The sequence below is a fragment of the Alosa pseudoharengus genome, unplaced genomic scaffold (genome assembly GCF_046254945.1).
Source record: "Alosa pseudoharengus isolate Yale_2024_CS ecotype anadromous, Long Island Sound unplaced genomic scaffold, YU_APseudo_1.1 YU_APseudo_1.1_scf_17, whole genome shotgun sequence".
Classification (NCBI taxonomy): domain Eukaryota; kingdom Metazoa; phylum Chordata; class Actinopteri; order Clupeiformes; family Clupeidae; genus Alosa; species Alosa pseudoharengus.
In genome coordinates this window covers 18,765,279-18,787,652 of record NW_027468640.1, presented here as the reverse complement: position 1 = coordinate 18,787,652, position 22,374 = coordinate 18,765,279, and the positions used below count along the sequence as shown (strand labels likewise).

The 22,374-nt window shown below is 38.4% G+C and overlaps 3 protein-coding genes and 1 long non-coding RNA gene across 4 annotated transcripts; all 4 read right to left on the bottom strand.

Moving 5' to 3' along the window:
* Nucleotides 1-4,064: 4,064 nt before the first annotated feature.
* On the bottom strand, nucleotides 4,065-4,846 carry LOC143128006 (uncharacterized). Its single transcript, XR_012987776.1, has 3 exons — nucleotides 4,758-4,846; nucleotides 4,273-4,359; nucleotides 4,065-4,132 (listed from the first exon to the last, which is right to left on the bottom strand). It is a non-coding gene; the product is annotated as an uncharacterized LOC143128006 (long non-coding RNA).
* Nucleotides 4,847-5,649: 803 nt separating this feature from the next.
* Nucleotides 5,650-7,408, bottom strand: LOC143127037 (protein turtle homolog A-like). Its single transcript, XM_076288339.1, has 4 exons — nucleotides 6,951-7,408; nucleotides 6,477-6,753; nucleotides 5,903-6,141; nucleotides 5,650-5,804 (listed from the first exon to the last, which is right to left on the bottom strand). The coding sequence occupies exons 1-4, from the start codon at nucleotides 7,327-7,329 to the stop codon at nucleotides 5,650-5,652; spliced, it is 1,050 nt and encodes a 349-aa protein (XP_076144454.1). The 5' UTR covers nucleotides 7,330-7,408.
* Nucleotides 7,409-12,924: 5,516 nt separating this feature from the next.
* On the bottom strand, nucleotides 12,925-13,662 carry LOC143127036 (glycoprotein hormones alpha chain-like). The gene is made up of 3 exons (XM_076288338.1): nucleotides 13,563-13,662; nucleotides 13,137-13,326; nucleotides 12,925-12,997 (listed from the first exon to the last, which is right to left on the bottom strand). The coding sequence occupies exons 1-3, from the start codon at nucleotides 13,660-13,662 to the stop codon at nucleotides 12,925-12,927; spliced, it is 363 nt and encodes a 120-aa protein (XP_076144453.1).
* Nucleotides 13,663-15,482: 1,820 nt separating this feature from the next.
* LOC143128005 (uncharacterized) lies at nucleotides 15,483-21,707 on the bottom strand. Its single transcript, XM_076289689.1, has 3 exons — nucleotides 21,350-21,707; nucleotides 20,867-20,917; nucleotides 15,483-17,082 (listed from the first exon to the last, which is right to left on the bottom strand). The coding sequence occupies exons 1-3, from the start codon at nucleotides 21,382-21,384 to the stop codon at nucleotides 16,383-16,385; spliced, it is 786 nt and encodes a 261-aa protein (XP_076145804.1). The 5' UTR covers nucleotides 21,385-21,707; the 3' UTR covers nucleotides 15,483-16,382.
* Between the last annotated feature and the right edge of the window lie 667 nt (nucleotides 21,708-22,374).

Sequence of the window (22,374 nt, the reverse complement as noted above, 5' to 3'; positions counted from 1 at the left end):
ATGTAAGACAAGATGGACTCATTTTGGTTATTACCTTAAACTGTGTAGCAATTCTCAGTCTTTTTTCATCATCAAAAACCTCATGTCCCCATAAAACATGTTCCTTCACTTAACACATCACATTAATTTCATAAAGTCATATTATTTTCCGACATGTTGAGAAATAGAGGAGTGTATTAAGATCTATGTGGATGTAATTATTAATACAACAGTGCAGGGTAGGAATTTCACGGCGGCCACGACGGCCATGGCTGTCGTAGCCCCTTGCGTTGGCCGTGACGCCCCTTTGAAAATCAGAGGTTTACAGGCCACGGTGGCCTTGGTGCCCCCTTCTTTAAATATTCTGCTTTGCGTCCTACGAATAGCGATATATATTTAGCCTATGGCCTGTCAAAATAATCTTAGCATTCACAGCGCAAATTACGCAGTGGAGAAAGTGACAGCGCAAGAAAGAAAGTGCGTCCAAATTAACCCATTCTTCTCAGTTGAACTACTAGCGAAGTAGCCTACTCATCACACAGACATCACAAGTATCACATGAAAGAGCTTTTTTCAGCTTTTAAACGATATTAGCCGCTAATTGCTGTGGTGAACGGTTCGCGAGAAAAGTAAATAATATTCAATTTAATCATAAATTCTACTGAAGGTTTTGCGTCTCCCTACCCATTCATCTCGGTGGAATACTTCACGAACCCTTCGTTTAACATATGACAAACCATATATCAGAATAAACAGCAGACCTTACCGAACAGAAAGGTGTAAAGCAGTCCCCTGTACAGTTAGCCGTTCCAGACTAATCCCGTTTTGAATTTGCAGTACATTTCAACATACATGGATGTCTCCAAATTTGGGATTTAAGTTTTACACTGTGTTTAAATTGTTCCACATTATTTCATAACGGGCCAAATACAAAATAAATATTACAAATGTCGCCTAGATATCGGTAAATCAGAGGACGGCTGACTATAAGAGTTTGTGAAAATACCCTTAATGATCACAAAATGCTAAGCATGCATCTAGGTTATTTGAGTTTCTTAAAGCTGAGCTGTGCTTAAATTGTTCAATACATGATTTCATAACAGGCCAAATATAAAATAAATGTTAAATATAGCCTAGATACCTGAAAATATTAGATGATCAGATGATTTGCAGTTATATGTAATATGTCATGTTTTATGTTTTTGTAATGTTTCATACAGTGATGCAGGTCTACTGCAGTGAATACAACTTCAGATCATTTTTATAGCATACTACTGTATAGTTAACTTTGGCCTTGGTGCCCTGACATGTGGCTTTTGTGCCCCCCACCAAATATGCCCAACTGAAGGCCAAGTGGCCTTGCCCCTAAAATGGTGAAATTCCAAGCCTGCAACAGTGACATGTTTGTGGTGTATGCTGAAAATATTCCTCTGATGGCCAGCAAGGTGCTATACTCTTCATGTTTATCTGTTTACAATACACTCCATATGAAGAGAGAAACAGCAGATGTAAAAACAGATAGTTGGGAAACAGAAAGCAGAAAGCTTCAAGTCACTTAAAAATAGGTTGTAGTGCAAGGCCAGGACTATTTAACATCTATTTTCTATTTGTCATTTTAATATTTCCTCTAATCTGCATTGCTTCATTAAATGTGTATTCAGCAGAGCAAGTTAATATTACTCCATCTAAAGGTGTCTGCAGAATTTCCTTAGAGACCTGTGAAATATGAAGCAATGTTTGAGATACTCAGAGTGCAAATATGACTGGCTGACATAACTGACATCTGAAAAACAAACTAGAGATACTGTAAATGCAGATAATTCACATTCTGTTGTGGGGTGGAAGCGAGAGAGAGATGGTACTCTGTCACAGGCATACACGAGGTCACTGTGTAGAACTATTGATAACTACTGTTGAAGTCACAATATCATACTAATAATAACACTAATACTTTTTAAAGTATATTTTTGGGGCTTTCTGCTTTTATTGTGACAGGACAGTTGTTGTTCATGATACCATGCACCTTAATTAGATTCCCAAGGCCTTTGGTAATAAAAACAGCCCCACAATAGCACAGCCCCTCCACCATAATTCTCATATAGGTATGAGGTTCTTTTCAGTATATTCTTCTATGTACGCCAAACACACCTAAAGTGTTCGACTCACGAACCAAGAGCGGCACTGAGGCCACAGGACACCAGCTTTATTCCAACGGCAATTAACATTAGCCACCAGAACTCTCCAGCTCCTCCTGCGGATCGAAATACAATAGACATATACAAGTACAAACAGCAATATGCCTAGTACTCAAGAGCACCATACAGGCAGAGGGAGGAAGAGGCATAACGCTTGACGTCACACTAGCCAAAAAGCGCAATTTTCATTTAATCTGACAATAGACCACACTTCCAGACCAAGTCACTGTACCATTCAGTAACTCCATGCCATTTACATTGGTAATTAAATGACTGGACAGGCGTTTACCTAGCATGCCCTCTAAATAAGCTATTAGCAGTGAGGTCACTTTTGAAGATTGTTTGGGGGACTTGGTGACCCCAAGATGACACCTTTATCTGTAATTCACCAATAGATAGATAGATAGATAGATAGATAGATAGATAGATAGATAGATAGATACTTTATTGATCCCCAAGGGGAAATTCAAGATTCAATAGCGGTCCTTATGGAATTGTTTGCCTATCTTACCATGGGGCTGTATAATGTAACGTATACCATGGGTCTTTGTCCAAGCATGTTTGTTACATTTCTAGTTGATTAGAACCTTTTAATTATTGTTTTAACTGTAAATATAGGCATTTTCAACAAAGTACCTAGTTTTTATAGACATTCCCTGACTTACAAATGTCAACACACTTTCTTTTTATTTAAATTTAGTGTATTCTCTTGTCTTTCTGATTTTGAAAAATGACAAGAGGATTTAGCCTCTATGTCACTTTATTTTCATACTTTAGTGAAAAACAAAGTAATGAACTACCTCTGAAAGTTCACAGACACTCTGATTAACTTAACAAAGTTGAAATGATAGGGAAATGCTTCTGTTAGGTTTTGTATATAAGATTTTCTAAGGATAATTGGGAGCAACGTGTTTTTATTAAACATATTTATTTCTGTATGAGATCTTTTTTCTCAGAATAAATTTTCTTCCCTTCAAGGATGGATTTTTCCTTGTTTTTTTCATTGTGAATATATTAAAATTACATTGTGTGTGTGTGTGTGTGTGTGTGTGTGTGTGTGTGTGTGTGTGTGTGTGTGTGTGTGTGTTTGTGTGTGTGTGTGTGTGTGTGTTTGCATGGGTGTTTGCATGGGTGAGTGGGTGTGCTTGTGGAACAGACCACCACACCAATCATGTGACATGATAATTATTTGAACCTGATAATGAATGATGATGAAAATAATACATAACTAACCCAGAGCATCTACATTCATAATCCAAAGCAGTAAGGTCTGAAACCCCCAGAGAAGCTATAGTATAGTGGGAACAGGAAGAACACTGAATCCCCATCAGAGCTGAAGTGCACTACAAAGAGATCAGAGCCCTCTTTGAAAATAAATTCCATTTGAATACAGAGGGAACTGAGTCCTTTTTGTTTCGGTCTACCCTTTGGTCCACTTTTAAAGGACTGAGTTTGGTTCTTTTAAATTCAGGTTTTGTGTGGCCCAGCTAAAAGCTTTTTGCCGGAGCATTACTCCATCGAAGAAATTCCTGTTTCATGTCCTTGGAGACCTGTGAAATACAAAGTGATAGATATTGAGATACTTACAGTTTAGGGCTGGTGAAACTGGCTAATATTACTAACATTTAAAAATCAAAGACAGACAGAGATGAATCACATCTGGATGAAGAATGTGTGAAAGCAAAAGAGATGAAGTTACTTTTCATACCATTGGTTTCCCTGTCATAGCCATACATGAAGTCACTGTGTCCAGCTACCAGCTTTTCCTACAGGCAACATGCAAAGGTCTCATTTGGGATGTCTTATTTCAGCATCTCCATTTAACATACACATATCCAGTGTAATCATGTTTGATAGTGTAAACTTGAGAGATAATTAAACATTGCTTATTTCACCTGCGTTATTCACGGTTTTGAGCTCTGAATACACAATAGCTGCGTCTGCTTCATGTCCTTCTTCTGTAGTTGAAGAGTGATACAATTCAAAGAGTTTATTTTACTATAACAGTTTGCTAAACTTATTTTTGTTGATTTTACTGTTAGCCAAACAAATAAAATAAACATAAAAATATTGTGAGATTAAAAAAATGTGGCTTTACTTTTCTTGCTGTTTTTGACATTCTCACTTGTGCCTTGTTGATCAATGGTGGCATAAGTAACATCACTCAGTCTAGCGTCAGCACCATCTATTGGAGAACCCAAAATGTTTTTGGTACTTTCCATGTACAGGTAACATACAGTACAATGATAGCCAGCATAGCCAGTGAGATTATCTTAACAATGACGGTCAGCAGTGAGAGTCCATGACACTATTAGTAAGCTGATATGTAAATACACTTGTGCTCAGCTGTATTTGGTGGTTTTGACATTTACTGTCCCCAGGGACAAAGAAAATGTATATTATAGATTTGTAATGTTATACCCATACGCTAACAGACTCTCGGTGAGACCAGTGGTAAAAACTAATTCACTGCCATGAATTTTTCCTTTGTCTCCCACTTTTTGGTTTTCTTTCTGTTTTTTTTTTTAGATGAACTTGGGCTCTTGTGGGTTACTACAGTGAGACAAAACTCGATTAACTGACCTCTGTGTAATGTGTAATATTCCTGTTGATCTTCTTCCTTTCCTCCAGAGATGTGCTGGTCCTGATCCTGACTGATGTTATGCTGTTGCTGACCACTAGAGGGTGATAAAATACCTACACTGTGACTTTATGCATTTAACTGGAAACTTTAATGGAGCTGAAAAGATTAGATACAGGCTAAATAAAGATACAGGCTGAATGTTCAATATATGTTGAAAAAACGTTGTAACACCCTTAAATGTGTGTATTAAACACTTACGGCAGTGGTGTTTGTGTCCCAGGGCCTATTGTTAGAGAAGAAAAAGAAGATTTCAATGTCAGCCAAGTTTAACAAAAGTGCAACATACAGTATGTCACTGATCATGCTCATAGGATATTAGTCATGTGATCACCTGTTAAATTGTAGAAAGAACCAAAAGGCAACCATTTTGTCAAAGCTCAGATGAAGGCATCAAGCCGAAACACTTAAAGGAACCATATGTAAGATTGTGGCCAAAACTGGTACTGCAATCACTTTCAAATTACTGTAGAGCGGTGTATCCCCTCCCCCTCCCCCTGACTCGAGGTTGGCAACCCGGACGCCGAAACACTACTGACTTCGTGATTAGTAGATGGAGGGTGGCGCATCAGGCCAAAACACAATATGACATGACAAAACACAACAACATCAGTTGAGGGCTGCAACTTCACTTTTGAAATGGCAATATCCTGGCCGGACTACTGTTGTCAGTGATTTAAAATGAACATGATTTCTTAATGTCTAGTGACATATCAGGGCCATTTTATGATTAATTGAAATGCATTTCTTACATACGGTTTCTTTAAGAATTTTTTATTTATTTAAAAAAACGTAAGAGTAAGAGTAAAGGCTTTTTATTTAATCCTGACTGCCTCAGACTTTGCTTTGAAACAATATGTCAGTGATTCTTGATGCCTCACCTTTAAGCTTCTTGAAACAATACATCAGGAGTATCATTATGCCTGCAACCAAGATGAGTATCATTCCAACAACTACACCAACCATTTCTAGCTTAGATGGTCCAGGATCTAGTGTTAAAAGTGATAAGAAAAGTGAATATCGTTAATATATGTGAATCTGACAATCAGAGTTAATATATTTACTAGTGCAGACACATTAATTGTACCCTTTACTGTGATCCAGCTCACAGGTGACTCTCCTCTCTCGGGGTTGCTGCACTTATAGAGGCCTTCATGTGACTTTGAGACTGCAGGGATGGTCATCTCTCCTGTGGTGGAGGTCTGCAGGAGTGTCCCATCTTTATAGAAGTCAGCACTGATGTTTGATGGCTGGTAGCTATATCTACAGCGCAGAGTCAGAGGATCTCCCTCAGTCACAGGATGTGCAGGACTTTCCAGGATCACACTTTCATTTATGTAGAACATCACAATGTCAAGTATATTTGACTTTTTATAGCAATTTAAAAATGCACAATGGATTTTTGTTCTCACTCCCAACTGCCAGGATACATTGATGTCAACAGTTTTACTCCCAACTCAACACACATTTATGCTTGCTGGGTTTCACTTCAGCATCAGTTTTCAAAGCACAGAGTAGTCAACAGACAGTCTTTACAGTGATTAATAACTGTACATGTCCTCCATACTGTATTTTTAAGACATTTGTTACACAATACTAAAATATAATTGTGCTTATGCCCTAATTCTTAACATAAACATAAATACATTCTGATGGTTTACTCACAGTGCACTGTAATGTTGACAGGGTTACTCTGCTCTCCAGACTCAGACTGACACCAGTACACTCCACTGTCTAATGATGATGATGAGCTGATTCTGCAGCTGGATCCCGTGTTTGTCCAATCATAAGGACACTTTTCACGCTCCATCATACCCGAGAACCATCTCAGTCTCCATCCTGTTGAGTTCCCACTGTCCATACAGCTCAGGGACAGAGGCTGAGATGTAAAATGTGTTTTGTTGTTGGGACTGACAACAATGGATGGAGTAGAAAGACCTACAGGGACAAGGGCAAATAGAGAGTTGAGGTTAGGGTTAGGGTTAGGATTAGGTTAGGTTAGGTTAGATTAGGTTAGGTTAGGGTTAGGTTAGGTTAGGTTAGGTTAGGTTAGGTTGGGTTAGGTTAGGTTAGGGTTAGGTTACAGTAGGTAGAATTTTACATTTTGCAGTAAAACAGAAAAGACTGTTTTTCACCTGTGACCCAGAGAGGCTGAGGTTGGCTGAACTCCGTGTGATAGGCTGGCTCTCCTCTCTCTGCTCTGCACACATAAACCCCTGTGTGTCTAAGAGCAGCAGGGCTGAGAGTGTAGGAGCCTCCAGCTCCTCTGATGTTGTCTGAAAGCTGCTCTACTGAATATGCTCTGTTTTCATGAGTCATATGTAACAACTCAGGCCTGTAGGGGGCAGTTTTGTACCAGTGGAATCTCCAGCCTGTAGTGGATCCTCCAACCTCACAGCTCAGAGTCACTGAGTCTCCTTCAGTCAGCCAGGTCTGTGGAGGTCCTCTAAGAACTGGCTTTGGTTTTGCTGTTTGTGAACAGCATATTGTTTCAAACATAAGGATGGAAAACATGTATTAGCCATTCATGTAAAAGAATAAGTATTGCAGACCATGCCAAATGATGAACAGAATAGTACATCTAAAGAAAACATTTTATTGGAGAACAACACTCTTGTTATTATATACAAGACAAAGACGAATGACAAGACACAAAAGAGACTAATTTCTCATTGAGTGAAATAAGAGAGACTTTGAGAAGAAGAAGAAGTAGAAATGGTAAACAGAATGAAAATATAGCTTACTCACCATCCATAGATCCAAATGCAGTTTCTGCACTAATTACTAATTGAAGGGGGGAGGATTGGCAAAGAGGAGGGTATAATATTACTATTTCATTTTTTTTTTTTATCTAAAGCAGACTAAACACAGACTCTCAAGAGCAGGGTCAAGGATTGAACCTGGGCCAACTAGGTCACTGTTCTACCCCACCCATAATTGGAGTACTTTTGTAAAGGAATGTTACATAAATGTTGAAAGTGGCAAAAGCTCAGTCATCAGTTGTCTGCAGCCTTTGACAAAGTGAACCATGACATTCTCCTCTCCTGCATTGTTTAATCTACTATTGTTTACTTCTCATTGGCTTTCTATAACAGACAGAATTAAATTCAAATCCCTCACTATAGCCAACTCTAACAACATGAGCATAAAATAGATCGATCTCTCTCTCTCTCTTTCACACACACACACACACACACACACACACACACACACACACACACACACAAGATGGCATTTTATGTTTCAGACTATCAAAGAGTTTTTTTCTTAAAGTGTATAGCTGACAGCTGCTTATAGCTACTGCTAAAGTGCCTTGTGCTCATGACATCTTGATGGAGAGATATTTTGTTGCATGTAAACGTTCTAGTATAATAAATAAATCAAATACTACAGAAGAACAGAGTAAAGTTAGTTAATTACATTGAGAAATAAGAGTGTACTAACAAGTTTAATCAGTGGGCTGTCAATTTGCACTTTACAAATCTACAGTTAGGGAGAAATCTAGTGCACAGCATGTATCACCCATATTTAACCTAAATCAGCTTTAACAGAGAGACATTGCTCTTCGAAAGACCATTGAGTATCATTAAGCCATGTCCATAATGTCCTGAGGACATAATCTGGCACATCTGGCTTACTGTGACATTTTGAGTTGTTTTTTTATCATCCTGAAAGGAATATGAGATATCTTTAGAAGTGTCTTCAAAATGGTACACTTATATGTTGCACTTTGTGAGAGTTTCAGAGATGGCCGACTTATGTATACAGTACAGATGAATTATTGCTTCATATACAGGACATGCACAGACATAAAATATCATAGTGTTGGACTTACAAAGCAGCAGAAAAAGCTGATTTGGTTTCATGCTGTCCTCTCAGTGTGTCTGAACTTCTGAGCGTCCTCCGAGTTGCTGTGTGCTAGTCCACCACAAATGTTCACCACTTTTGCATAATAAATGTGCTGCATGTGTGAACATCTTTCTGTCACATGCTCTTGCTGTAATGCAACTTCCCTAATGTTCCTTCCTTTGCTCTGTTACTAAGGCATTTAGGGATGTACAAGACAATTCAGATAATACATCTTTGATGCAATGCTCCTTACATGTTAACATCTAGAAGTGTGTTTTAAAAACTTGTGTAATCAGAAGTATAAATATGTGTGTGGTGTACGTTGGTGTATTACATTTACTGCCATCTGCTGGTCAGTTAGATGCCACTGAATATGAATGTTTCTCTCTCTCTCTCTCTCTCTCTCTCTCTCTCTCTCTCTCTCTCTCCCTCTTGCACACACACAGAGACAACACACCTAACCATTCAAAGCCCCCACAAGACATGCTTGTTCATTTATTTTGTTTTATATACTTTATTTTATTACACATAAATTTTACATTTAATGAGGAATTACATTTTAATCAAATAAATGAAAGTTCAATAATCAAATATGAATTTTACAGGTCCAAGAGAACAAGAAACATTTATTTTCCAAATAAACATGCTTGCCATAACTTCTGATAAGGAACAGTACTTTGCCAACACTGCTTGGCCTTTGTTTTATATATCGCCCTAATGCAAGGCCCATGGACAACCACATGGTGCTCCATAAACACAATTTGGTGTATCAGTTTTGTATCAAGGGCATTTCTAAACTGTCTTCATGATGCTGAAAAGTTGTCCCTTCGTTCACTATGAGCAGTCTTTCATATTCTGCAAATTCTCTTGATACTGTGTAGAAGGTTGGCGGCAGATGTTGTAGGGTAGGACCCAGGGCCTGTCAGCAGGGTTTGCAATTGTACCACTTCGTATTGCCTAATTGATGGCTGTCTTGATGGCTGTTAACAAACTATTATCTAAAATCATATCGGACAATTATTTACTTCAACAACGGCAGTTAGGACTGGTGTGTTGCTGGGCCTGGTGTGGGAACAATGCACAAATCCAAGATGGTCAGGCAGGAGGAATCTGTTGATTTGGTACGGAATGACCCATTGTTTACAATACAGCAAATGCAACTCAGTGGATTCAGCATTTACTAGAAATCCAGAAAAATAAAGTATTGAGATTGGGGTTTGTGTTTACACTTTTGAGAAAAGGGGGGAAGCTTTCAAAAAATGTGTTTTAGCTATTGGGAAAAACTGTATATCGGAAAAGACAGGCATTTCAGTACTGTAAATGAGAAGTAGGCTACATACTGCCGACAATGAACTCTCAATTTATCACTGATAGTTTCTGCCCATTGTTGATATTAACCTGCACTGTTCACTAAAGTGAGTTTAGTGTTTTAGAGATTGTACAAAACTGTAACTCCATGTAAAAATTGAACCACTACTAAACCAAGCTACTTGCATGATACCCTATCACCTACCTACTTGTGCCACAGTCAGCTCTAATTGTGTTAAAGGAGAATTCCGGTGTGATTTTGACCTAAAGTGTTTTGAAACATGATACCGAGTGTGAACGTATGTCTCATAGCCCATCTCGGCTTGACCCTTGCACTCCGAAATCTGGCGCTAGTTAGCCGATGCTACCAACAAGGCGGTCAATGGTGGTGCCTCGGCATCGGCATAGCCATGTAAATAAATCACTGTTTTACACCATTTACGAGGCTCAATGTATCTCCACACTTCATTGGTAGACTTCCGAGGGCCCTGACATTTAAAACGAGACATTGAGAACTTTGAAAAAGCACTGGTAGTTTACTTACAAGACGATTTATACAGACAGTATCTTCTCGAAGTTTAGCGTTTGCAGCCATCTTGAATTTAGTCACGATAAGTCGAGCGACGAGTAAGAATGAACAGGTATGATAAGGGATCAGATTCCAAAAATAATTCCGTGGAAATGCATGGATTCCAGTTGCTGCTACTGGAAGAAACTGTAATCCATGCATTTCCACTAGCGCCAGATTTCGGAGTGCAGGGGACAAGCCGAGATGGGCTATGAGACATACGTTCACACTCGGTATCATGTTTCAAAACACTTTAGGTCAAAATCACACCGGAATTCTCCTTTAAGGCCTCATAATGGCAGGCATTATTATGACCGCCGCGCAGCGAAGTGGCGGTCATATAGGTTTAGTCAGATTTTTTTTCTTTTTTTCTTTTTTTTTTTTCTTTTTCGCATGCCCAAATTTCCGTCAATGATTCCCGGGACACTGAAAGACCGGGGTACACAAAACTTGGTGGGCATGTAACCCCACATGAATAGCATGGAACCTTCGTTTTTAGTTTTTATCTGTAGCCCCCCCCGCTGGACTGGACCCCCCGAAAGGAGGGTAGGGCAGACACAGTTCTCTGTGAATATCTTAAGAACTGTAGGGACTAGGATGACCATTTTTTTCCGTATGTTTGCCTCCAGGGGTCATGTTAACCAATTTCATGTGCACAAACAGATACACACACACACACATACATTCACAGTAATCATACGTATGACACATACTCACACAGTAGACATATGTACGCTTGCATGCACAGGCACATACGCAGGCACAGACACAAGCACACACACACACACACGCACACACACACACACACACACACACACACACACACACACACACACACACACACACATAACATAAACATGTACATGCACATGCACACATGCACACAATTCAAGAATTTCTCAGAATTATGAACAGGCAAGATGGAGGTGGGGTTGTATAAAATGAATTTTACATGTGAAATCTATGGACTAATCATGTTTTGGTACTTGTTGTCTAGCAGATATCAGTGAGAATTGAGTGTGGATAATGCAATTTAGTGAGACAGATAGAATCATATAGGCCTTTCAGCGTGATTTATTTTTGTGGAAAAAATGTGCTGGACTGGGCGGCGGTCATATTTTGTACCGCTCTGCGGTACATCTAGTTTTTTGTCAGCTAATCTTTGGGGGAAATTGCTCCATATGAAATGTGCATATTAGAATATTTCTGCAGAAGCTTATAGATGTCGACCTGATGTGTCACATAATCCTGCAAGCCCATTTGGCAATCTATTTCCACCAAAATGTTTAAATATGTTATTATGACCGCCGCGCAGCGAAGCGGCGGTCATATAGGTTTAGTCAGATTTTTTTTTTTTTTTTTTTTTCGCATGTCCAAATTTCTGTCAATGATTCCCGGGACACTGAAAGACCGGGGTAGACGAAACTTGGTGGGCATGTAACCCCATATGGATAGCATGGAACCATCGTTTTTCGTTTAGATCTGTAGCCCCCCCGCTGGACTGGACCCCCCGAAAGGAGGGTAGGCCAGACACAGTTCTCTGTGAATATCTTGAGAACTGTAGGGCCTAGGATGACCATTTTTTCCGTATATTTGCCTCCAGGGGTCATGTTAGCCCAGTTCATGTGCACACATGTGCACAAACAGATACACACACACACACACACATTCACAGTAATCATGACACATACTCACACAGTAGACATATGTACGCTTCCATGCACAGGCACATACGCAGGCACGCACACACACACACACACACACACACACACACACACACACTCACACACACACACACACCCACACACATAACATAAACATAACACAAACAATCAAGAATTTCTCATAATTATGAACAGGCAAGATGGAGGTGGGGTTGTATAAAATGAATTTTACATGTGAAATCTATGAACTAATCATGTTTTGGTACTTGTTGTCTAGCAGATACCAGTGAGAATTGAGTGTGGATAATGCAATTTAGTGAGACAGTTAGAATCATATAGGCCTTTCAGCGTGATTTCTTTTTGTGGAAAAAATGTGCTGGACTGGGCGGCGGTCATATTTTGTACTGCTCTGCGGTACATCTAGTTAAAAAAATAATAACTTTATCAACTGGAAGTTAACTTTATTATGCACATTTATAGTAAGTTAAAACAACCAGACAACATCCAAATGAATACATTTAATTAAAGGGTTAAGGAAAGCAATGTGAACTACAGATAATTACATTGGCATGGACAAAACATTGAACTGGCTCTTGAGCATAATAATTTCATTACTTATACTTAATGTTATGAGTACATTACAATAAAACTACTTGAACTTGAAATGGCATTTAAGGTGTTATTTGGTTGCACGGGGACAATCATTCTCATGCACATTCTCTAAGCCTTTTGATGGCGGCATGTACTGCAGTGGCAGTCTGTGTGGTTCAGCAGCTTCAGATTATACAAACCTGTCACCTGTAAAACATGAACAACATTTATTAATATTTCAACATTTCTGCATTAGCCGACTTTGTCTTAACTGTGAGATAATAAATGCACATTTTTGCTTATCATAGATAGAGTTATTTCTAGAAAACACTTCATATCATAACGATTTAAATTCTCGGGCCACACAGCATGATGCCTCAGAGGTGATGTTTTTTTGCACCAACATTGTTCCCTTGGATCTCAAAGGAGTAGGATACGCTATTGAGTAGCAGCCCCCTTTACACTGATAGATTGGAGCCCCAGGCATGGACAAGCTGGGGTGCTCTGTCAGTTTACACTCATCACGGCCTTCTGAACAAAAAGGCAATAAGGAACATAGGGTCATGCTTTAGCATTCTCATAAGCATTAATCTGTAAGTGCTTTCAAGTTGTGCTACACTCATAACAACTTTCAGAAAGTTATTTTGAAAAGCTTTGCGTCATTTACAGTGTTATCCCATAATGAAGTTTTACTCTTTTTGATTTTACTGCATTGATGGGTGTGCAATTTGTCAATATGATTCACTTGAAGCTTCGTGAGTTGTTACTTACTGGATGACACCTTTTTGTGGCATAAAAATCTCCTATGTGAAGAAGTATTGATACCAGCAGAAGGGATGCTACACAAGACTTTGTTTGTGTAACCATGGTGACTGTAGTATCCTACAACACACATGCAAAGAGCAGTCTTACAGTGACATCTTAGATTTCATACTATGTGCAAAATACAAAAAAATTTCCACAAGTACATGTTTGTCTATATAATAGTGAGAATGACCAACATTACCTTTGGTCTTCACCTGCTGCTGTTGATTGAGAGCCTACTGTTCACTAAGCAGTCCCTTTTATACCAGTCCAAGTCCTCCTTCAGACACCTTTTGGATTAATAAAGACCTTCAGCATGACTCACTGACTGCTTTTCCGATTTATAATCCCTTAAGTGAATGAGAAATGAATACTGAACTTCAGTGGCAAAACAGTGGCTCATCAATCTAATACACCCTTAATGTTGGATGGTTTTGATAACACTGATTACCGTCAAGGGCACATGTCCCATGAAGAGAAATCATCATGTGTCCTGGCAACTGTTGTCATGACATAGAAAAGATAATCTACCTGATTTTTAGTATTATGAACTATTAGCCTGGGTTTTCCCATGCTGCCTTGCGCGCGATTTTGTTCACGCTGGATTCCATGGACTTCGCACACCTCAACGAAGGAATCAAGGGAAAATGTGACCATTATGCTGTGACAAATGCTGTGACAAAATGTGACAAATGCTGTGTATACTTCCCTATGTTGAAAAATCCATAAACATTGCATTACAAAAAAAACAAAGATGATAATACTTTTTTTTTTTATTCCATGCTTCTACCACATTGTCTTACAACCTTTTGACATGTAGTAGTGTTGTTTTCAGTCAGAACAAACATATCGCTAAAGAGAAAATCAACATTGAATCAATATTTTCCAGGGGTATGAATAATTTGGTTCTTAACTGTAGGTTGTGTTGAGTGCACTTCTCTATTTGTCATATAGCCAGCCCCATGCCGGATAAGCGATTGTGATTGGTACCTGGGTTTTCAGAACATTGAAATAGGAGTCAATGGCCTTCTTGCCAGACTGACCTGCAGAGCAAATTGAAGGTTTGTTTGGGTTTTCCCAGGCCAGTATTTGCCTTGTGTAGAAAACACCAACTTTTTAAGCAGATACATACCTGAAACTATATTCTTCTGTTGGTGAACCACTGCCACCTTGGCACAGTGATTGCACACAGCCACACTGTTTCCCAGGTAAGAATCTGATGCTTAGTGTTTGTGGATTAAAATCCTTGTTTGCATCTCATATCACATTCCTTTTATTTACACTTTGTTGTATACTCAGAATAAGGCTACAGGCACCACCATGTACAAATATAGCCTTGTGTTTACTTTCACTTTCACTTGATATTGTTATGGCTATGGAAGAAATTATGGTCAATAATTTCTTGGACAATTGTCCCTTGACTTCATTAAAAAAGAAACCTTAAAAAACTGAGTAGAATCTGCAAACCAGTATGTCTTTGGGGGATTGAACTTCTTCAGATCTGATTATTGTTCCTGTTTTCTTATCTGTATTAGGCCTGCATCAAAAGCAAGACTCAGTAGGAAAAAATAGTCAAAACTTTAAACTATCCCTATAATTCACTATGCTACCACTGATCAAATCATTATAAGGTCTGTCTCTATTACTCTGTCCCTATCACTCTCAGAATATCACTGTATCACTATTGGCTCATTGAACATTGATTATTCCCTGCAACATAATTACATTATACAATATAATATTGCCCATTTTTTATGGTCCAGCTTTCGTGTTTAAGTAAGTACGAATGTTGGCAACGAAGAGTTTTCTCTGTCAACAAAATTGAGGTTCCCATGTATCCTGTGCTGTATACAGTATACTCATCAAGAAAAAAGAATGTTCGATGAAGTAAGCAGCCTTTATTTTGATAAGAAGACATGACAGCATGCAAAACATACTGTTTTAAGATACTTAGCTGGCTTTTAAATGTATACACCATAATGTTGGCCATAATACACCTGTATATCCGTTTGCAAATTTGCTACATTTTAAATCAATTCTTTCAATCTCTTTTTCACCATACTGTATGTTCCTATCCCATAGTACAATCATCACAATCACAATGATCAATGTTTGACATTATTGTACACAGTAAAATGAATAATAAACTTACTAAAGAAAATCCCCAACCACCCATATCAAAACTATGCCATTAGTCTGTGATTGATTTGATTTGTTATAGTAAACTATTTGCAGTAAGCAAAACGTGTTTACATCTAAACTAAGAAATATACATTCATGTACAGACTACACAAACTGGATATTTAATAATGAACAACCTTCTCAGTAAAACATGTGCTGGTGGTAGTGTACTGGCTAAAGAGTTGAGCTAGCATGCTATAGCCTGAAAAGTTGCGGGCTGAATTCCCACCTTCCACCGTTGTGTTCTTTGGATGAAAAGCATCTCCTAAATGAGTAAATGTAAAACTTCAAAACGTCAAAATTAAGGGCATAGCCACCGTAACCCAGGTATTTTTGAATACAGAAATGTGTCTATCCGTGTTGGTCTTTCAGCCACACACAAAGTCTGTACTTATTATCTTGATCAAACCTGATATTAGTTTGCCTGCAGAGACTGGTTTATTGCATTCTCCCCATTATTCTAAATATTTCCAGGTCTCTGATTATTGGTCAAATATACCCTGTTTGATTGGCATGTTCTTGACAAGCTTTCCCGGCTGTTTTTTCCTAAACAAGCACAAGAAAATTCTCTGTCTTGATTATGACAACACATCCTCACACATCTAAGAGAGGATAATCCCTTCCTGTCTGTCTAACTCAAAAACGGTCATTTCTAACTCTCTGACTTTTTCCTCTATCTGGTTTATGAACATCAGCGTTTCAGACTCAGATCGTCTTCGACCCTTGTCCCTCTTTCTGATCTCTTGCATCTCTCTGACATCACTGGCAATGCTGACCAAATCAAGGATCATGGACAACATATTCGCCTTAGGTGTTGTTTTGTCACTAGCACTGATTGGTCGTGTGGCCTCAGTTGCCTGTTTACCCATTGGGGTCAGCTTTAATCTCTGGGTCAAACCTGATATTGGTTTACCTGTGCCAATTGAAGCCTGACAATCTTGTACACTGCCAGTACAGTTCTGCAAATTGCACATAACAGGGCTGAGCCTGCTGTTGCAATCATTCAAGATCTCTTTGATCTTCTCCTGACAACTCTTCTCGCGGGTCATCTTGGTGATGTTTGAAGCAACACCAGTGATTCCGCCGGCAGCTGTGACTACCACGCCAACACCGGTCACCGCCAGGGAAGCTCCAAAGGTGAAGGGAGCCATGATGAGACCAACAATGGAAGTGACACCGCCGACGGCACCAATCACCCCGCCAGATAGACTGCAAGCAGTGGTCCTCCTGTGGACCGACTCCAGCTGCCCGATGGTCTTCCTCAGGCATCCGATTTGCTTTTTCACACTGACATTAATGCCTCTGAAACACAAATATATAATATACAGCTCTGGAAAAAATTAAGAGACCACTGCACATTTTCCTGATGTCATCCTACACTGTAAAAAGTTTAACGTAAAATTTACAGCAACTGGCTGGCAGCAAATAACCAGCAAGTTGCTGTATTTCACTCTACAGTACACCTACTGTATATGAAATCACAGTACCTATGCCTGATACTGTAAATGCCAACTACAGTAGTACTACCAGTGCTGTAATGTATACAGTATTGAATTGTCTACCGTATTTTTAATCACAGTACTTATGGATCATACTGTAACTAAGTACAGTAGTAATACCAGTGCTGTAATATTATATACAGTAATTTTGGGAAAATCATATCCTGCTTTATCTACAGCCAGGATAAAGGCCTAGATATGGTTTAGGTTACACAAACTTGCATAAATAACCATTGACAACTTGTTATCAGTTTGAAAAGCAAGTACATTTATTCACTTTTTTCCGTTTAGAAATTCTCGTGTACTGCATCCTAACGTTAGACCAACGGTTGCAGTCAGCCTGATCCACCACCAGTAGCAGAGTGAAGCAGCACCTAGCAGAAATAGAAGAAAAAAAGATAAACAGTGTTAGATAACAATTTTCAACTGAAACTGAAGGCTACTTACAAGTGAAACTTTAGAATAATCATTTATATATTTAAACTGTATGTTTTTTGAGTTTACTGTCAAAATGCCAGGCTGAAGATGGTGTTAGCATAACTCAGTTTCGCAAGGTATATTTAACGTTAACCAGCTGGGTGAGCTCATTGATGATGTTTGCTTAGCTGCTACAGCCATTCGCGCTGTTCGTCCAAACAACGGTTAATGATAGTCAGATGTGACTTAAAGTTAACTTATATCAATATTGCTAAAGTTAGTCTATTAAACTCACAAAACCGTACATGATTACAAGGAGTTAACGTTACATAAGTTAGCTGGTAGCAGCTAAACCTCCACGTTAACGTTAACCAGCAGCACATCATCTTCAGCCTAACACTGTGACAGTAACATACTAGGCCTAGCACTACTAGCGAATGTTTTATATAAATTATATGAATATAATAAACTGTAACTTACTGAGAACTAAGGTAGGCCTAATATAAATGAGACTGCCAAAACGTTAAAGTAACATAAAACATTAACGTTAATGCCACCGTCACAGCAACACCAACTATGATAGCTAGCCTAACGGTGTGTTTCCACACAGCGAAACACCTCGCGATTTTCGGCCAGCGAAATTTCGCCTCGGGGGCGTGACGGCGAAACCGCTAACCTTTTGACTACAGTGTCTAGCCAGTGGTGGCAAGCGAGCTAATTAGGCTAATCAGCTAATTCAAACGTTTAAGTACTTAATGAAGATATCCAGGGGTCTTTATGCCTCGACTAAGTTGAAGTTGCCTATAAACAACAATTCATGTTCATAGAAACAACAAGGTCAATAAGACATAATATATTTCATACCTGTGTTGCAGCATGTAGCCTAGCCGTCTAGCTAGGTTTACAATGCAATCCAATGTCCTAAAATACTAGCATTTCGCCTGTCAGCTAGCTAAAAAGATCGAGTACATATATAGTGGTCTATTTAGTGGTGTATGTGCTCTGACTAAGTTCGTGTGGCATATAAACCACAATTCGTGTTGATACGAGTGCCAATGTTCGTGTAGAAACATTTTAATCACATACAAATGTTCGTGTTACAGCTCAGGTAGTCTCCGCCATCTTGGTCAGACTTTTTTGTAACTCCCGCCTCCAAACACAAAGACGCGTACCTGATTGGTTCTCGATTGGTCCTCATTTAAATAAAGTTAAACTTTGGCCAACTTTATTTTCGCCTGCCTCGGCGATTCGCTTTCATTTCGCCCAACTAGGGCGAATTTCGTCTCCATTCAACCTCAATGAGAGCGACGCGAAATTTCGTTGTGTGGAAACACACCGTAACGTTACTTACTTTTAGTTGATCCACCAAGCATGGATGAGTTTGTAAGTTAGACAGTACAACGTACATAGACTGTACACATGCCCGAATTTAATGTAGTACAATTTCACAATGAAACATTAACGTTACATAAATAAATGTTTGCTTACCATTAAGGTGGAGCTGCGAACTTGACAGAGTGCTGAACACCGTTGGTCTGTCTCTGAACTGTTGCTCAAAAATGATCTCCCGCCGCTGGACAGTTCAAACGTCGTCGCGCGGTGCACGTTTCAATCACCACGTCAAAATTTCCCAGTAAACCATAAATCCATGACTTTTCAATATCTTTTCAAAATGATGATTTGGATGGAAAATCAACATAATATCAATGTCACCTTGCTATCTGGGAGCTTAACTTTGTATTTATGTGCAAAAAGAAAACCCCAACTGATTTTCCGCCATGTTTTTTCAAAATTTTCAAAAAGCTGACAAGTGGGGGAGGAGTCAGATTTATTACTGTGTTATGATTCGCAGCAAATTTTTATTACTGTAGTTTGACCATTTTTGACCATAATTCATAGCGAAACCACAGCAACATACTGTATTCACAAATACAGTACACATTTTTCTCAAAAACAGCAGTGATGCTGTGAAAATCACAGAATCTTGTTACAGTGTATGGTTGCTGAGTGACATTTGATTGAGTTGACAGTCATATTCAAAATAAAGGCACCCTTTACAAGATTTGATCTTGTGGTTTCCACTCTGATTGAAAAGCACAATAATAAAAAATGAACAAAATATTTGTCTTTTGCAACAAAGTATGAACATAACTCCGATATATAATACTAGATACTCTGACAGCAGTCGGCAGAAAAAGATATCTGAATTCTGCTCAGACAATGGCAGAGGTGCCGTTTGTCATAGTAAGAGGTTATGTACGTAGGCCCTACCATTAAAATGATTTTAAGAACGTTATATTAAAGGAACATGGCCACTTTTTGGGACTTTAGCTTATTCACCATATTCCCCAGAGTAAGCTAAGATACAACCCTTTCTTATCTCTGTGTGTATAGTTACTCGGTCTCATGCACCCACCGCTAGCCTAGCTTAGCACAGTTTCTTGAAGTGGCCAATTCCAATAGCCTTCACTCTTAAAACGAATGTGTTGAAAACAACACAACTTCACATTTGTTTTAAGAGTGTACCCCTCCCAATAGTGACAAAAGAACTCCAAAATGTTCCTATTTACATGCTGTGATTTGTTTAGTTACAATGTGTAGCCTACAAATAGCAAGACACAGCCATTTTGCAATGGCCTATTGCTACTATGTTTACATTCATTCATTTCCTGCATTTTTTCATCACTAAATAAATGTATCATAACTTTTGAAAGATTAAGGATATTCCAATTTAGTTGTTTTGCTAAATAACTCACAGATTAACAGATAAACATGTTATCTCTATATTTTTCTCTATCTTGTAGAGAAATACGGATGATGATGAAAATTCATTTTTATGTGAATAAAATTTAATTTTGACAAATTTTAGATATACATTTGGAGAGGAATTTCAGAATACTGTTCATTACTATATCAACATTACCATATGTATTTTACATCATTTAAAATAACTGATCCTTCTGATTACAATGTATATCCCATTGATGGCATGTTTTTTTTGTGTGAGGAAGTCATCCAGCACCAAAAATGGAATGTTCAGCACGGGCACAAAAGGATTAATGGAATTCGGATCTACTTGGTTTATTTGTGGTTAATTAAATTTTGTGAATCTTTACAAACAACAATTGACCCACGTTCAGATGATTATTTATTTTGGATGAACACTTTACCCATCTTCCATTTCTGCAGGAAGTGCAGCTCTGCCATGTCGCCACTTCATCCTGAGTGTAAAAGTAGTCAAGTGTAAGCATTCTTGTAATTGGCTAAAAGAGCACCGTACAACAAAATCAGAATGCTCACTAACCCTAAAGTATGAAGGGCAATTTAAAAAAAAGAAAAACAGACATTACAAAAGAGAAATGCACACTGCAGTTATTCAAGTTCAAAACATTCTATTTTGCATGACAACCAAACTTATTGGCTTAGGAAAACACATTAATTTGGTTGACTGTTACGTAGGGTACCAGGTTCTACTTACTCCACTACTATAAACAATCTTCTGTCATTTGAATACCAGAAATTAACTGGACAGAATACAATATGATATATTGTACTAAAAGTAATCACATTCACAATACTGGAGGCAATTTAATGGACCTTTTCATGGATAAATTATAACTCAAGATGACAGGTGCAAAAAAGTATAACTTTACCTCCATGGTCGTCTCGATGATGTACTTATCAGCATTTTGATTTAACTGAAAAAGAATAACTAGGCTACTCTGAAAACCACTGGGTCTCTTATTCCATAAATCTGTAATTTCCTTAATAATGATGATGATGATGATGATGTTCATCTCCCATTGTGCGTGTATAAATGATCTTCATAAGCATTGCAATGGAGAAGCTGATCAAACCTTTAGCTATCATAACTTTGACTAACAAAGTCAAAAATTTAGGCTACTTATTAATACAAAAAAGTATAAATGTGAATGCCTGTACAACCCTGTGTTAGCAGAATGGTAATTTGGATTAAAATGAAGCTCCTCAGACTTGTCTGGCTATATAAAGACTTCTGGAACAGCCAGTACAGACGTTTCATTGTTCACTGAAATAGAATGGAGGAAGTATAATAAAAAAAAAAAAAAAATTCTGCTTCATCATTGTGTACACAGCTCTGCAGTGGAAACGAAGGTGACAGATACAAGTCACCTGCTTTTCGCTCTACTTTCATTTTAGTGCAATGTTATTATTATTAAAATGCTTCAATCCTTTCATAGCTGACCCAACTTGACATTTGATGACATTCCCCTAGATACCATGTTTACAATAATGGTTCATGCAAACAAATGGAAGGTCAAAGCCAATTGCCTCGACACACTGACGAAGGCCATCAGGCCGAAACGTTTGTCAATTAACCCCTGTGCTAAAATGGATTAAAAGCAAGAAAAGATTTTTGGAGTGCGACCATTTGTTATTTTCTATGAGTTCCCCTGGATTACGCACCCACAAAGAAACGAGAATAATTGGGAGAGTGCGGTGTTGGCTAAGAGAAGGATGGTGCCCAACATACATGGATCCATCTTTCGTATTAAATATGTTATAATCTTCAAATGTTTCAACAAGATGAAGGGCACCTTACAGCACCTTAAATAATGACTTCTAGTGAATTTTGTGGAAACTAATTGATAAATTGACTCAAAAATATACAACCCAAAAACAGAAAAAGTTGGGACAT